At 40.7% G+C, this 16,162-nt stretch overlaps 1 protein-coding gene across 1 annotated transcript in view; it reads left to right on the top strand.

Moving 5' to 3' along the window:
* Positions 1 to 2,159: 2,159 nt before the first annotated feature.
* Positions 2,160 to 16,162, top strand: part of FBXL2 (F-box and leucine rich repeat protein 2) — a 78,946-nt gene continuing 64,943 nt past the window's right edge. The window contains exon 1 of the mRNA XM_060162452.1: positions 2,160 to 2,199. Within this exon, the coding sequence (XP_060018435.1) occupies positions 2,197 to 2,199 (3 nt within the window). The 5' untranslated portion in view covers positions 2,160 to 2,196. The remainder of the gene's footprint in view (positions 2,200 to 16,162) is intronic.

Raw genomic sequence — 16,162 nt, 5'->3', positions numbered from 1 at the left:
ACACTGCAATGAAGAGTAGCCCCCACTCGCCACAACTAGAGAAAGACTGCATGCAGCAACAAAGGCCCAACTCAGCCTAAAATAAATAAATAAATTAAAAAATGTATAAAAACAAAACAAAAAACCACACAGCTTTATTGAAATATAAGTCACATACTATGCATTTCACACAAACTGTACAACGCAGTGGTTTTTAGTATATTCATAGATGTGTGCAACCATCACCACAGTCAACTTTAAATTTATTTAATTTTTGGCTGCAGTGGGTCTTCACTGCTGCACGTGGGCTTTCTCTAGTTGCAGTGAGCAGGGGATACTCTTTGTTGTGGGGCGCAGGCTTCTCATTGTGGTGGCTTGTCTTGTTGCAGAGCACAGGCTCTAGGCGCGTGGGCTTCAGTAGTTGTGGCACACGGGCTTCAGTAGTTGTGATTCGCGGGCTCTAGAGCGCAGGCTCACTAGTTGTGGCGCACGGGCTTAGTTGCTCCGTGGCATGTGGGATCTTCCCGGACCAGGGCTCGAACCCGTGTCACCTGCATTGGCAGGCGGATTCTTAACCACTGCGCCACCAGGGAAGCCCCCACAGTCAACTTTAGAACACTTTCATCACCTCAAAAAGAAACCTCGTACCCTTTAGTTATTATCTCTTCCTCCACCACTCCTAACCCAGCTGTGAACAACCAGTAATCTACTTTCTATCACTACAAATTCTCTTCCTCTTCACAGGGCTTTCTGGTGTTGATTGTTGAGGGCTACAGTTGTCCATTTGTTTAGGGAGAGTAAGAAACTTGGATCAAAAATCTTATTGGGGCTATATTTAAGTGTGGGATGTCTATTAGACATTCAAGGGAAGATGACAGATCCGCTGTTGAGTATGTCTCTTCATAGATTTAATGGGCTGGATTTGAGGATATCTAAAGTTCCTGTCAACCATATTAAAAACATCCAACAAGTTGTTGAATGATTTAATAAATTAGAGTATATACATACAATGCTATGACATGAATTGGCATGCAAGGATACTTTTTTTTTTTTTTTTTTTGCGGTACGCGGGCCTCTCACTGTTGTGGCCTCTCCCGTTGCGGAGCACAGGCTCAGGACGTGCAGGCTCAGCGGCCATGGCTCATGGGCCCAGCCGCTCCGCGGCATGTGGGATCTTCCCGGACCGGGGCATGAACCCGTGTCCCCTGCATCGGCAGGCGGACTCTCAACCACTGCGCCACCAGGGAAGCCCAAGGATAATTTTTAAATTGAAAAAAGTAGATAATAAAAGTGCGTATTGTTTGCTTCCATTTCCAAGAATACAACGTATTATAATAATATACATTTTGTTGCGGGCTTGGAAGCAGATAGACTAAAATATAAGCAGTGGTTATATCAAGTGCTGAGATTTGGTGTGGTTTTATTCTTTTTAATTCGTTATTGTTTAAAATGTCTCCAGGACTTCCCCGGTGGCACACAGGTTAAGAATCTGCCTGCTAGTGCAGGGGACACAGGTTCGAGCCCTGGTCTGGGAAGATCCCACATGCCGCGGAGCAACTAAGCCCGTGCGCCACAGCTACTGAGCCTGTGCTCTAGAGCCCGTGAGCCACAACTACTGAACCCGTGAGCCACAACTACTGAGCCCACGTGCCACAACTACTGAAGCCTGTGCGCCTAGAGCCCGTGCTCTGTAACGAGAGAAGCCACCGCAGTGAGAAGCCTGTGCACCACAACAAAGAGTAGCCCCGGCTCACCGCAACTAGAGAAAGCCCGCGTGCAGCACGAAGACCCAACGCAGCCAAAAATAAATAAATAAATAAATTTAAATAGATAAATAAAATGTCTCAAATAATCATGTGTTACCTGTGTAATAAAGGTAACTTAAATAAGGTTTCTTAAATAAGGTAAGTCCATAAAGGCCTTTCCCATCAGGTCCGGGTCATCTGTCAGGTGAAGGATGTCAAGGTGATCAGGGTGATGAGGGACAGATGCAAAGGCGGAAAGCCAAAGAGGCCCCGCCCAAGAGCCGAATCGTGGGGGGCGGGGGGCGGTCCAAAGGGCACCGCCCCTGCGCGTCATGTGCTGTCCGGCAGCCAATGGCCGCCTCTGAGCCCACCTAGGGGACGGGGCGGGGCGCCCAGTTGGCGTCACCAGGACAACGGGCGTTGCCGGCGCCGTGTGACTCTGGGCTGTGGGCGCGCCTGTGGCTCTTCGGCCATGGTGAGTTTGGGGCCCTCGCAGCCCGGCCGCCTGGCCCTTCCCCGCCCGGGCTGCGTCGCAGGGCGGCCGCCTTCTGGGCTGGGGCGGGCGGCGCCGGGGTCGCAGAGAGGCCGGGCTGCGGCCTGCGGGGCTCCCGAGCAGGGCAGGACTGGGCGGACCCGCGGGAGGGGGACCCCTTGGAGAGCCGGAGCGCCCGCCCGCTGCCCAGGGCCGCGTTCTCACCTTTGAGTGCCTGGCTGGGACCCCCAACCGGCCGGTCGCCGGACAGCGTGACGCTGTTTGGCCCCGGCGAGCCTAGGAAGCCACTCAGAGAGGGTGTGGTTAGAAAAAAATAAAAAAGGATATGTATGAGTATCATATGCCATATATATTCATACCAACGCTATATTGTAGTCTACGTGCTTCCTGTCTTGTTTCTATGCAGTTATGTTAGTAATATACAAATAGGTATTTCTTTGAAATTCATTCTGACAGGGTTTTTAGCATGTGGAAATTTAAATGTGTAATTTGGGAGATTCCTCCCTCCTTTTTAAAAATGGGGACATTAAGCTGGAGTTTTTTCGTGCATGCAGCACCCTTACTCAGGGATTCAATTCATAATTAGTGCGTGGTAAACGTCTTAACTCATTACCTTTATTCCATAAACTTGAGAGTGAATGGACATTCCCACCTGGTCCCCATTAAGCACGTTTTTTAAAAACCTAACCTGAAGACTCAGCTCAGATATTGGCTTGAATAGGCAGGATTCAGGGAATTGCCAACCAGATGTGTGAATTCTCCAGAAGCCTCCAAAGGGTGTGAAAGAAGAGAGGGGCTGGATTCTCTGCTTGGGGACACACCTTTGGTATAGAATATTTGAGAGGGAGTGGGGGTGGGGAATAAGAAAATGCCTAGTTCGAGAAACAGTTTCTGTAACTGTTCGTAATTCCGTGTAGATTTGCTCCTTATCTGCAGGGGTTAGTGGAAGAGCTAATAAGCTGAGGATGCAGGGTGCTCCCCAAGTGGCAGTCAGCCTTCTGGAGAGAGAAACTGCCCATTGGAATCCTGGCTAGCTCTGTGTTTTCTTAATAATTAAGGTAGTAAGGGAATGTGGATGATCTGTGTCTCATTGACTCTGGAAAAACAACCGCCAGGTGTGTGGCCTGTTGATAGCAGGAAAAAAAATCACCCACAAATTAACAGCAGTGCCTTCTTTATTTTGTGTATGTTTCTTTCAAATTCTGAATTGCTTTAAGTGAAAATTAATGGAGCCAGCAAGAGTTTCAGGAAATGAATTTTACAAAAATCTGTTTTAAATGTTGCAGTGCCTTGCTTTTTACATGTTATCTGTGTGAAAAGCCCTTATGATTATAGGAAGGAGAAAAAGAATATTCAGGAGTTACATATTCACAGCTTTCTCTCTGAAGTCTCATATTCCTCCTGTTGTCCATTTTCCTTTTCTTCTCCTTTGTCTACCCCTTGCATCCTGACCCACAGTCCACCTTGATTCACTATTGTAAATTTTAGAGTTTTATTTACTCTAAAATAAAAGCATTTTATTGTACTTATGTACTAGTGGTTGCTTTGCTAAACTTAGAAATGCTTTGCTTTTTGTATATCTTTAAGCATTAAGAATTTAATTCATGGAAGGGATTTAATTGGGTGTAAGATGATGTCAGGGCTCCAGGGGAAAAGGGGAATGGCTGGTATAGCAGTGGGGATGAGGAGGCTGCTTCTGTAGTCCCCCAAACTGTATTCGAGATCATAACATAACCCTTCATTAAATGCTTGAATCTAAACACACAGCTTTAGCATTTGATATTTATGACTTTGCACATGAATTTTGGAACTCTGCTTAGCTATTTCTCAATGAAAGTTTCTTCAATTAAGCCACTTGTTTCTATTGCCTTTAAATAATAATGAGAGCTGACATTTATTGTGTGCATTTTATGTGAGACATTTTTATAAGCACCTTACGTGTCTTAATTAACCATCACAACCACCTTATGAGGAGAATACCTTTCCCCATTTGAGAGGTGAGGAAATTGAGGCACAGAGAGGTAAAGTAACTTGCCCCAGTCACCCAGCCAGATTTCAAAACCAGGCGTCTTGTCTCAGAACCTGCTTATGGGACTTCCCTGGTGGCGCAGTGGTTAAGAATCTACCTGCTAGTGAAGGGGACACGGGTTCGAGCCCTGGTCCGGGAAGATCCCACAGCAACTAAGCCCGTGTGCCACAGCTACTGAGCCTGCGTTACCACAACTACTGAAGCCCGTGTTCCTAGAGCCCGTGCTCCACAACGAAGAGTAGCCACCGCTCGACACAACTAGAGAAAGCCTGTGTGCAGCAACAAAGACTCAGTGCAGCCATAAATAAGTAAATTAATTAATTAAAAAAAAGAACCTGCTTATGGTTTTGGATTATAATGTATAGTGTATCGTTATATGTTCCTCAATGTATATGCTATTTATATGTTATGAAATTAGTTTTCTCTCTTACTTGGATTTTAATGTTTTGAGCACTTATGTATACAAACACTTACTTGTATTTTGTTGTTCTTGGCACTGGACTGGACGCTGTAGAACAGAGTAGGCACTCCTAACCTTCTCTCCTCTCCTCTTTCACACAGATGAGATGAAGAGGCATCAGTGAAGACAGATTATTGGATTAGGGTTCATACTCATGGCTGTAATAGCATTTAAAGTTTCTCCTGTCATTTCAGTTTGTGCTCAGGAATTGGCACCTGCTTTTGTGAATCACAAAGACCAGCTTTTTTTTTTTTTAAATTTTATTGACATGTAGTTGATTTGCAATGTGGTGCCAGTCTCTGCTGTACAGCAGAGTGACTCAGTTATACACATACAAACATTCTTTTTTTTAAATATTCTTTTCTATTATGATTTATCCCAGGAGATTGGATATAGTTCCCTGTGCTATACAGTAGGACCTTGTTGTTTATCCATTCTATATATAATAGTTTGCATCTGCTAACCCCAAACTCCCACTCCATCCCTCCCCTAACCCCCTCCCCGCTGGCAGCCACAAGTCTGTTCTCTATGTCTGTGAGTCTGTTTCTGTTTTATAGATAGGTTCACTTGTGTCATGTTGTAGATTCCACATATAAATGATATCATATGGTATTTGTCTTTCTCTTTCTGACTTCATTTAGCATGATAATCTTTGGTTGTATCCATGTTGCTGCAAATGGCATTATTTCATTCTTTTTTTTTTTTTTTTTTTTGCGGTACGCGGGCCTCTCACTGTCGCGGCCTCTCCCGTTGCGGAGCACAGGCTCCGGATGCGCAGGCTCAGCGGCCATGGCTCATGGGCCCAGCCGCTCCGCGACATGTGGGATCTTCCCAGACCGGGGCATGAACCCGTGTCCCCTGCATCGGCAGGTGGACTCTCAACCACTGCACCACCAGGGAAGCCCTATTTCATTGTTGTTTATGCTGAGTAAGTAGTATTCCATTGTGTATATGTACCACATCTTCTTTATCCATTCATCCGTCAGTGGACATTTAGGTTGTTTCCATGTCTTGGCTATTGTGAGTAGTGCTGCTATGAACATAGGGGTGCATGTATCTTTTTGAATTATAGTTTTCTCTGGGTATATGCCCAGGAGTGGGATTGCTGGATCATATGGTAATTCGATTTTTAGTTTTCTGAGGAACCTCCATACTATTTTCCACAATGGCTGCACCAACTTACTTTCCCACCGACAGTGTAGGAGGGTTCCCTTTTCTCCACACCCTCTCTAGCACGTGTTATTTGTAGACTTTTTAATGATGGCCATTCTGAGCGGTGTCAGGTGGTACCTCACTGTAGTTTTGATTTGCATTTATCTAATGATTAGTGATGTTGAGCATCTTTCCATGTGCCTACTGGCCATCTGTATGTCTTCTTTGGAGGAATGTCTATTAAGGCAGTGGTCCCCAACCTTTTTGGCACCAGGGACCGGTTTCATGGAAGACAGTTTTTCCACTGGGGTGGGGGGTGCAGTGGGATATGATGGTTCAGGCGGTAATGCGAGTGATGGTTAGCGGCATATGAAGCTTCGCTCACTTGCCCGCTGCTCACCACCTGCTGTGTGGCCCCGTTCCTAACAGGCCACGGACCTGTAGTTGTCCGCGGCCCGGGGGTTGGGGACCCCTGTATTAAGGTTTTCTGCCCATTTGTCTTTTTTTAAAAAAGATTTTTTTGATGTGGACCATTTTTTAAAGTCTTTATTGAATTTGCTACAATATTGCTTCTGTTTTATGTTTTGTTTTTTTGCCCACGAGGCATGTGGGAATTGTAGCTCCCTGACCAGGGATCAAACCCGTACTCCCTGCATTAGAAGGTGAAGTCTCAACCACTGGACTGCCAGGGAAGTCCCCTTCTGCCCATTTTTCGATTGCGTTGTTTGTTTTTTTGTTGTTGAGTTGTATGAGCCGTTTGTATATTTTGGAGATTAAGCCCTTGTTGGTCTCATCATTTGCGAATATTTTCTCCCATTCCGTAGGTTGTCTTTTCTTTTCTTTCTTTCTTTTTTTTTTCTTATGGTTTCCTTTGCTGTGTAAAAGCTTGTAAGTTTATTAGGTCCCATTTGTTTATTTTTGTTTTTATTTCTATTGCCTCGGGAGACTGACCTAAGAAAGCATTGGTATGATTTATAAGACCAGCTTTTAATGTAAAGCCATTTAGAATTGGGTGATGAAACTATTTTTAAAAGTAAAATTTTATTTTCTGAGATTTTTCCTAATAAAAAATTTCACATTTATTTTAGTTGTATATGCTAAAACTTTATAAAAAGACATCAAATAACTATTTAAACTTTAATTCGTATGGATTAAAATATATGTTGGGATACCTCTTGTCATCAGGTTTTTGTTATTGCTTACCACTTTAGCTTGTAAGGCAGATTTATTTTTGGAAATAATAAAATAACGTATCATACAGTTTTCCCATTTTAATTCATTTTATTTGGATTTTCTCCCTATTTTGGCCTTTCCTTTCTGTATTTGCCTGTGGTTAGGACTTCTCAGAGGAGTTGAGAAGCACAATAAAATATATTTTATTTTACAGGCAGTTTTGGTCTCTTTGCCATCACATGGTATAGTTAAGAGGGATTATATAATGAGATCTGTGTTAATAGATATTACAAGACGTTTCTCTATGTATTAATTTTTCTACTCTTGTCAAAATTTGGTCTCACTTTTGGCTGCACTGGGGTGGGGACACATAATTTTTAGTAATTATAACAATAACTCGCTTTCATGGAGCCGTTCCACTGTGCCCAGTTTTAGGCTGATCACTTCACGTTTATCTCATTTAACCCTTCTAACATCGCTATGAGATTAACATCATTGTACCCACTTAACAGGCCTAGTTGATTAGGCAGTTTGCTCAGGGTCACATAGTTGGTGAGTGGCAGAGCCAGGATTTGAACTCAGCTAGTCTGCCTCCAAAGTCTGATGTCTTAACCATTGCACCATGGCTTCTTCCCAAACTAAAGATTGTACCCAGTGCCTGGCATGAACATACTACCCCAAGAATAAGAGTCTTGGTGTCTTGTCAGCTGAGCCAGCAAGCTCTTTTTCTTTTATGACAGACTCTCTATTATGATGTTGTGTAATGACATCCTGAAGAATTTACTTGGGTTTTTTTTTTTTTTTTTAATAACAGTACAGCCCACCAAAGCTCAGATATGGGCAGCCATAGGTTGGGCTACACTTTTACTTCTGCCTTCCCTGCCTCATTTTGTGTCTCACCTCTACCCTGTGTAGTGTCTACCTCAGCCACTGCCACTTCCAGCACTGGGGTGGTTGGAGCAGAGGGGTCTGGGGAAGCAGAACAGGGCAGTCATTGGGAAAACTTTTGTGGGGTCACACTCATGGTTCAAACCCAGCTTTTCCAGTTCTCAGTGCTGCCCGTGTAATTGTGTCTTTCTATTAAATTTTCTGTCTCATGGTTTTCTAGCCAGCAAATGTTTGTCCCACTATATGCCAGTCACTGTTTTAGGTAGTGGGTATCCAGTAGTGAATGAAACAGGGAAGCCTCTGCCCTCATGGAGTTTATGTTCTAGCAGTGGGAAGACAGATAATAAACATACAGATAAGGTGGTGAAGAGTGCTTTGGAGAAAAAGAAAGCTGAGTAAGAGAAAGGAAGTTTTGCAGGATGGGTGAGTGGATGAGAAGTGGGAGGATTTGCTTTTTATGTAGGTGGAAGGGAAGGCCTCTCTGATAAGGTGACATCTGAGCAGAGGATATGTCATGGGAATGCCTAGAGAAAGACCATTTCAGGAAAGGACACAAGTGTAAGGGTCCTGGGGCACTGCCTGGTGTGTTGGAGAAACAGCAAGGAAAACAGTGAGGCTGGAGTGGAGTAAGACGTGGCAAGAGGGAAGACCAAGGTAGTCAGTGAAACCAGATCACCTAGGACTTATAAGCCATTTAAAGGAGTTTGCCTTTTCCTTTGAGGGAAGGGGAAATGATTGGTAAAGTTTAAGAAGAATGACAGAATATGACATATTTTATAAAAGGACCATTCTGTCTGCTATGTGGAAAATACATGTGGGGTAGGAGGGAGGGGAGAAAGGACAAGAACAGAGGAGACCAGAGAGGACATTATTATGGTGCAGTCATCCATAGGATTGGCTGTGGAATAGAAAAGAAAAGGAAGTCAAGGATGGTTCAGTGATTTGAGCCTGAGCAATAGGAACAGGTTGTCATTTGCTGAGATGAAGACTATGGGAGGAGTAAATTTAGAGTAGGAATGAAGAAAGGAGTTGGTTTTGGACTTGATAAATTTGTGACCCTTATTAGACATCTAAAATTGAAAGGCACCTAAAGCCACACAATTATGTTTTCAGAAACAGTGGGATATTTTAAAAACACAAACTTAATTGAATCTTGAAATAATTAGATTTGGAAGAGACTTTTGAGTTTCTCTAGTACAGTCCTTTCATTTTACAAATTAGAAATACTGAGAGGTTAAATGCCTTCCCCAGAGTCAAATAGCCCTTACTACCTGTTGTGCAGTACAAAGAACCCTAGACTTGGAGTCAGGAGATACAAGTTTATACTGTAGTTTTTCTGGGTTTTTTTTTTTTTTTTTGGTTGTTGCTTGTTTGTTTTTAATGCTAAACCTTGGGCAAGTCATTTATCTGCTCCAAGTCTGTTTTTCTTCTATCAGAATGGATAATAAAGACTTCCACTTTCTGTTAGGACTTGGAAAGTTGCAAAAATTAGACATTGCTGTCTCTACCCTAACAGTGGGAAAAGATAGAGAAGCTAGAAGATCACAGTTCTTTAAAAACCCTCTAGAGAGCTGAGGACACAAAGAAATCTAAATGAATTAAAATCCAGGATGTAATGTGCCCTTCCCAGAAAAAAGGAGACACATAGGTAACTTTCATCCGTGGTGGGGACAGCAGGAGGAAGAAGACTCTGCTATAGACAGCTTGGAGAAATCAGCCAAACTTTTACTGCATGGGGGCTGGAGTGACATTTGGAACCCTGAGGAGCCCCAGCTGCAGAGCTAGGCTGCACCTACCTCTCTTTCCCATGGGCCTTCACTGAGTACATGGATGTAGACCTGTGCTGGAGGCTGGGGCCAAGGGAAGAGAGCTGAGAACATCCTTGTGGTGGGCGGAGCCTTCTGAAGGCTTGGGGCAGGGCAGGAGAGTAGCAGAAACCTCTCTGAGGCGCTAGGGGCTTTCGCCAAATGTAAGGCAGGGCCACAATGGATGGGGCCCAGGGGAGAGCTAAGAAATGTCCCTCTATGGCTATCCAGGTTTTCAATCAGGACAAGGCAAAAGGCTTTCAGACGGTGGAGTTAGAGTAACAGGGCAGAGAGAGAGCTCCTTAAGGAATGGACAGTAGAGGGTGCCTCTGCAGAGCAAAGTACTCCCCAGCTGGTAGCCAGAATGTAAAACAGAGAGTGCTCACTAGCAGCCTGGTTGTACAGCTCAAAGAGATCTAGTGCTCAGATCCCAACTTCTCTTGAAGGTGAGCTTCTGATGTCACCCTAAAAAAATTTTAAACCATTCTTGAACTGAATCTGACTAATGCTACAACAAATCTGAAACCCAGGTCAACGAGAGATTAAAAGGATTCAATACCCACCCCCGCGCCCCCACCCCCCAGCAACCTAATTGAAGGAGGAACTGCCCTTTATGGAGGTAAATTGCTTTAAAAAAATTCAGGTGTAATTGACATATAACATACTAGTTTAAGCTGTACAACAGAATGATTTGATATTTGTATATATTGTACAGTGATCACCACAATAAGTCTAGTTAACATCTGTCACCATACATAGTTAGAGAATTTTTTTTCTTGTGAGGAGAATTTTTAAGATTTACTCTTCTAGCACTTTCAAATATGCCATACAGTATTAATCACTATAGTTACCATGCTGTATATTACATCCCTATGACTTATTCATGTTATAACTGGAAGTTTGTACCTTTTGACCCCCTTCATCCATTTTGCCCACCCTCCCATTCCCCACCTCTGGAACCATAAATCTGTATATATATGAGCTCATTTTTTTTTTATGATTACACATATAAGATCATTTGTCTTTCAAAGTGTTTGTCTTTCATTGTGTGACTTATTTCACTTAGCATAATGCCCTCAAAGTCCATCCATGTTGTTGCAAGTGTGAAAATTTTCCTTCTTTTTTATGGTTGAATAATATTCCATTGTATATATCTACCATATTTTCTTTATCCATTCATTTATCGATAGACATTTCAGTCGTTTCCATATCTTGGCTATTGTACATAATGCTTCAGTGAACATAGGAGTGCCTATATCTTTTGAAACAATGTTTTTGTTTTCTTCAGAAAAATACCCTGAAGTGGAATTCCTGGATCGTATGGTAGTTCTGTTTTTTAATTTGTTGAGGAACCTCCAAACTGTTTTCCACAGTGGCTGCATCAATTTACATTCCTACCAACAGTGCATAAGGGTTCCCTTTTTTCCACATTCTCACTAATACTTGTTATTTGTTGTCTTTTTGGTAATAGCCATTCTGACAGGTGTGAGGTGGTATCTCATTGTGGTTTTGATTTGTATTTCCCTGATGATTAGTGATGTTGAGCACCTATTCATGTACTTGTTGGCCATCTGTATGTCTTTGGAAAGATATCTACTTAGATCCTTTCTCCATCTTTTAATTGGATTTCTTGTTGGATATTAACTTCTTATCAAATATATGATTTGTAAAATCATTCAGTAGGTTATATTTTCATTTTGTTGATGGTTTGCTTTGCTGAGCAGAAGCTTTTTAGTTTGATGTAGTCCAACTTGTTTATTTTTGCTTTTGTTGCCTTTTCTTTTGGTGTCAGGTCCAAAAAATCATCTCCATAACTTATGTCAAGGAGCTTACAGCCTGTTATTTTCTAGGAGTGTTATGTTTTCAGATCTTACATTGAAAGCCTGTCAACCATATTAAGTTAATTTTTGTGTATGGTATAAGACAGGGATCCAGTTTCATTCTCTTGCATGTGGCTGTCCAGTTTTCCCAGCACCATTTATTGAAGAGACTGTCTTTTCTCCATTGTATATTCTTTCTTCCTTTGTCATAAGTTAATTAACTATAAGTGTGTGGGTTTACTTCTGGGCTGTCTATTCTGTTCCATTGATCTGTGTATCTGTTTTTCTACTAGTACCATACTTTTTGATTACTCTAGCTTTGTAGTATACTCTGAAGTCAGGGAGCATGATTCCTCCAGCTCTGTTCTTCTTTCCCAAGATGGTTTTATTTATTCGAGGTCTTTTTTGTTTCCATACAAATTTTTGAGATTATTTGTTCTAGTTCTATGAAAAGTGCCCTGGGTATATTTTGATAGGGATTGCATTGAATCTATAGATTGCCTTGGGTAGTATGGTCACTTTAACAATATTAATTTTTCCAATACAAGGTATATCTTTTCATCTGTTTGTGTCATCTTCAGTTTCTTCACCTTATAGTTTTATAGTCTTAATGTCTTACAGTTTTCTGAATACAGGTCTTTTACCTCCTTAGGTAGGTTTATTTGTAATTATTTTATTCTTTTTAATTGAGATGGTAAATGAGATTGTTTCCTTATCTTTTTTTTTTCTTATAAGATTTAATTTTATTTATTTTTGGCTGTGTTGGGTCTTCATTGCTGCACGTGCACTTTCTCTAGTTGTGGCGAGTGGGGGCTACTCCTTGTTGCAGTGCGTGGGTTTCTTGTTGCAGTGGCTTCTCTTGTTGCGGAGCACAGGCTCTAGGTATGCGGATTTCAGTAGTTGCAGCATGCAGGCTCAGTAGTTGTGGTGCATGGGCTTAGTTGCTCTGCGGCATGTGGGATCTTCCTGGACCAGGGATTGAACCCATGTCCCGTGCACTGACGGGTGGATTCCTATCCACTGCGCCACCAGGGAAGTCCCTGTTTCCGTATCTTACAGTTTGTTGTCAATGCATAGAAATGCAACAGATTTCTGTATATCAGTTTTGTATCCTGCAACTTTACCAGATTCATTAATAAGCTGTAGTAGTTTCTGGTGGCATCTTTAGGATTTTCTACACTTAGTATCATGCAAACAGTGACAGTTTTACTTCTTCCTTTCCAAATTTGGATTTATTTCTTTTTCTTGTCTGATTGCTGTGGCTAGGACTTCCAGTACTCTGTTGAATAAAAGTGGTGAGAGTGGGCATGTAATTAACCCACCTAAATGCTTTCAGCTTCTCACCATTGAGTATGATGTTAGCTGTGGGTTTGTCATATATGGCCTTTAGTATGTTGATGTATGTTTCCTCTAGGCCCACTTTCTAGAGAGTTTTTATCATAAATCAGTGTCGAATATTGTCAAAAGCTTTTTCTGCATCTGTTGAAATAATCATATGGTTTTTATTCTTCAGTCTGTTAACGTGGCGTATCACATTGATTTTGAAGATATTGAAAAATTCTTGCATCCCTGGGATAAATCCCACTTGATTATGGCATATGATTCTTTTAATGTATTGTGGGGATCAGTTTGCTAATATTGTGTTGAGGATTTTTGCATCTTGTTCATCAGTGATATTGGCCTGTGATTTTCTTTTTTTGTGATATCCTTGGTTTTGGTATCAGGGTGATGCTGGCCTCACAGAATGAATTTGGAAGTGTTCCTTCCTCTGCAGTTTCTTTTTTTGGGGAGGGAGAATAGTTTGAGAAGGATAGGTGTTAACTCTTATGTAAATGTTTAGTAGAATTCACCTGTGAAGCCATCTGGTCCTGGTCTTTTCTTTGTTGGGAGTTTTTAAATTACTGATTCAATTCCATTACTGGTAATTGGTCTGTTCATATTTTCTATTTCTTCCTGGTTCAATCTTGGGAGATTGTACATTTCTAAGAATTTGTCCATTTCTTCTAAGCTGTCCATTTTATTGGCATATAGTTGTTTGATCACTGTTGTCTATGATCCTTTGTATTTCTGTGGTGTCACTTGTAACTTCTTTTTCATCTCTGATTTCATTGGGTTTTCTTGATAAATTTGGCTAAAGGTTTATCGATTTTGTTTATCTTTGCAAAGAACCAACTTTTAGTTTCATTGATCTTTTCTATTTTTTTAGTCTCTATTTCATTTATTTCTGCTCTGATCTTTATGATTTCTTTCCTTCTACTAACTTTGGGTTTTGTTTGTTCTTTCTCTAGTTCCTTTAGATGTAAGTTTAGGTTGTTTGAGATTTTTCTTGTTTCCTGAGGTAAACTTGTATTGCTGTAAACTCCTCTTAGAACTGTTTTTGCTGCATCCCATTGGTTTTGGATCATCGTGTTTTCATTTTCATTTGTCTCTAGGTATTTTTGATTTCCTCTTTGATTTCTCTAATGATCCATTGGTGGTTTAGTAGCATATTGTTTAGCCTCCATGTGTTTGTGTTTTTTGCATTTTTTTCCTTGTAGTCTCATAGCGTTGTGGTTGGAAAAGATACTTGATATTATTTCAGTTTTCTTAAATTTACTGAGGCTTGTTTTGAAGCCTAACATGTGATCTATCCTGGAGAATGTTCCATGTGCACTTGAAAAGAATGTGTATTCTGCTGCTTCTGGATGGAATGCTTTTTATGTATCAGTTAAGTCCATCTCGTCTAATGTGTCACTTCAGGCCAGTGTTTCCTTATTGATTTTCTATCTAGATGATCTGTTCATTGATGTAAGTGAGGTGTTAAATTCCTCTACTATTATGTTACTGTTGATTTCTCTTTTTATGTCCGTTAATATTTGCCTTATATATTGAGGTGCTCCTGTGTTGGGTGCATATATATTTACAATTGTTCTGTCTTCTTCTTGGATTGATCCCTTGATCTTTGTAACAGTCTTTATTTTAAAGTATGTTTTATCTGATAAAAGTATTGCTATTCTGGCTTTTTTTTGATTTCCATTTGCATGGAATACCTTTTCCATCCCCTCACTTTCAGTCTTTTGTGTCTTTAGATCTGAAGTGAGTCTCTTGTAGGCAGCATATATATGGGTCTTGTTTTTGTATCCATTGAGCCACGCTGTGTCTTTTGATTGGAACATATAGTCTGTTTACAGTTAAGGTAATTACTGATATGTATGTTCTTGTTGCCGTTTTGTTGGTTGTTTGGGGTTTGTTTTGTCTTTTTCTTCTTCTTTTGTTCTTCTCTTGTGATTTGACTATTTTTAGTGTTATATTTGAATTCCTTTTTTTGTGTGTATATCTATTTTTGATTTTTGTTTTGTGGTTACCATGAGATTTTTATATAGCAATCTATATATATGTGATTAAGTTGCTGATCTCTTACTTTCAAATGCGTTTTAATAACCCTGTCTTTGTACTCTTCTCCCCTCACGATTATTGTTTTTATATTATATCTTTTGTCTAATTGTTTCATGTATCCCTTAACTGCTTAAGTGATTTTGATAGTTATTTTACTACCTTCGTCTTTCAACCTTCCTACTCACTTTATGCGTGGATGATTCCCTACCTTTACTGTGTGTTGGCCTTTACTGATGAGCTTTTTCATTTCATAATTTTCATGTTTCTCATTGTGGCCTTTTCTTTTTTCACCAGGAGAAGTTCCTTTAATATTTATTGTAAAGCTGATTTGATGATGCTGAACTCTTTTAGCTTTTGCTTGTTTGTAAAGTTTTCGATCTTTCTATCAAATCTGAACGAGAGGCTTGCTGGGTAGAGTATTTCTTGGTTGTAGGTTGCAAGTTCTTCCCTTTCATCATTTAAAATATATCATGGCACTCCCTTCTGGCCTGCAGGGTTTCTGCTGAAAAATCAGCTGATAGGCTTATGGGAGTTCCCTTGGATGTTATTTGTTGCTTTTCCCTTGCTGCTTTTAAGATTCTCTCTTTAATTTTTTTGTCATTTTAATTACAGTGTGTCTTGGTGTGTTACTCTTTGGGTTAATCTTGTATGGAACTCTCTGCCCTTCCTGGACTTGGATGACCATTTCCTTTTCCAGGTTAGGGAAGTTTTCACCTGTTAATTCTTCAAATATGTTCTCAGCTCCTATTTATCTCTCTTCTCCTTCTGGGACCCCTATAATGTGAATATTTGTGCACTTGATATTGTCCCAAAGGGCTCTTAAACTGTCCTCATTTCTGTTTGTTCTTTTTCCTTTTTTCTGTTTAGTGGCAGTGATTTCTACTACTCCATCTCTCAGCTTGCTGATCCATTTTTCTGTATCATTTAGTCTACTGTAGATTCCTTCTAGTATATTTTTTATTTCAGTTATTGTGTTCTTCATCTTTCTCTTGTTTTTTATGTTTTCTCTTTGTTAAAAACTTTTAACTTCTTACTCTGTGCATCCATTCTTGTCCTGAGTTCTTTGATCATCTTTATGATCATTACCCTGGACTCTTCCTTGGGTAGATTGCGTGTCTCCACTTCACTAAGTTCTTATTCTAGGGTCTTATCTTGTTCCTTCATTTAGAACATGTTCTTCTGTCACCTCATTTTGCCTAAGTTGCTGGGGTTTTTTTTTTTTTTTTTTTTTTGCGGTACACAG

Source organism: Lagenorhynchus albirostris, chromosome 10 (genome assembly GCF_949774975.1).
Source record: "Lagenorhynchus albirostris chromosome 10, mLagAlb1.1, whole genome shotgun sequence".
Lineage (NCBI taxonomy): Eukaryota > Metazoa > Chordata > Mammalia > Artiodactyla > Delphinidae > Lagenorhynchus > Lagenorhynchus albirostris.
This window is presented reverse-complemented; position numbering and strand designations above follow the sequence as displayed.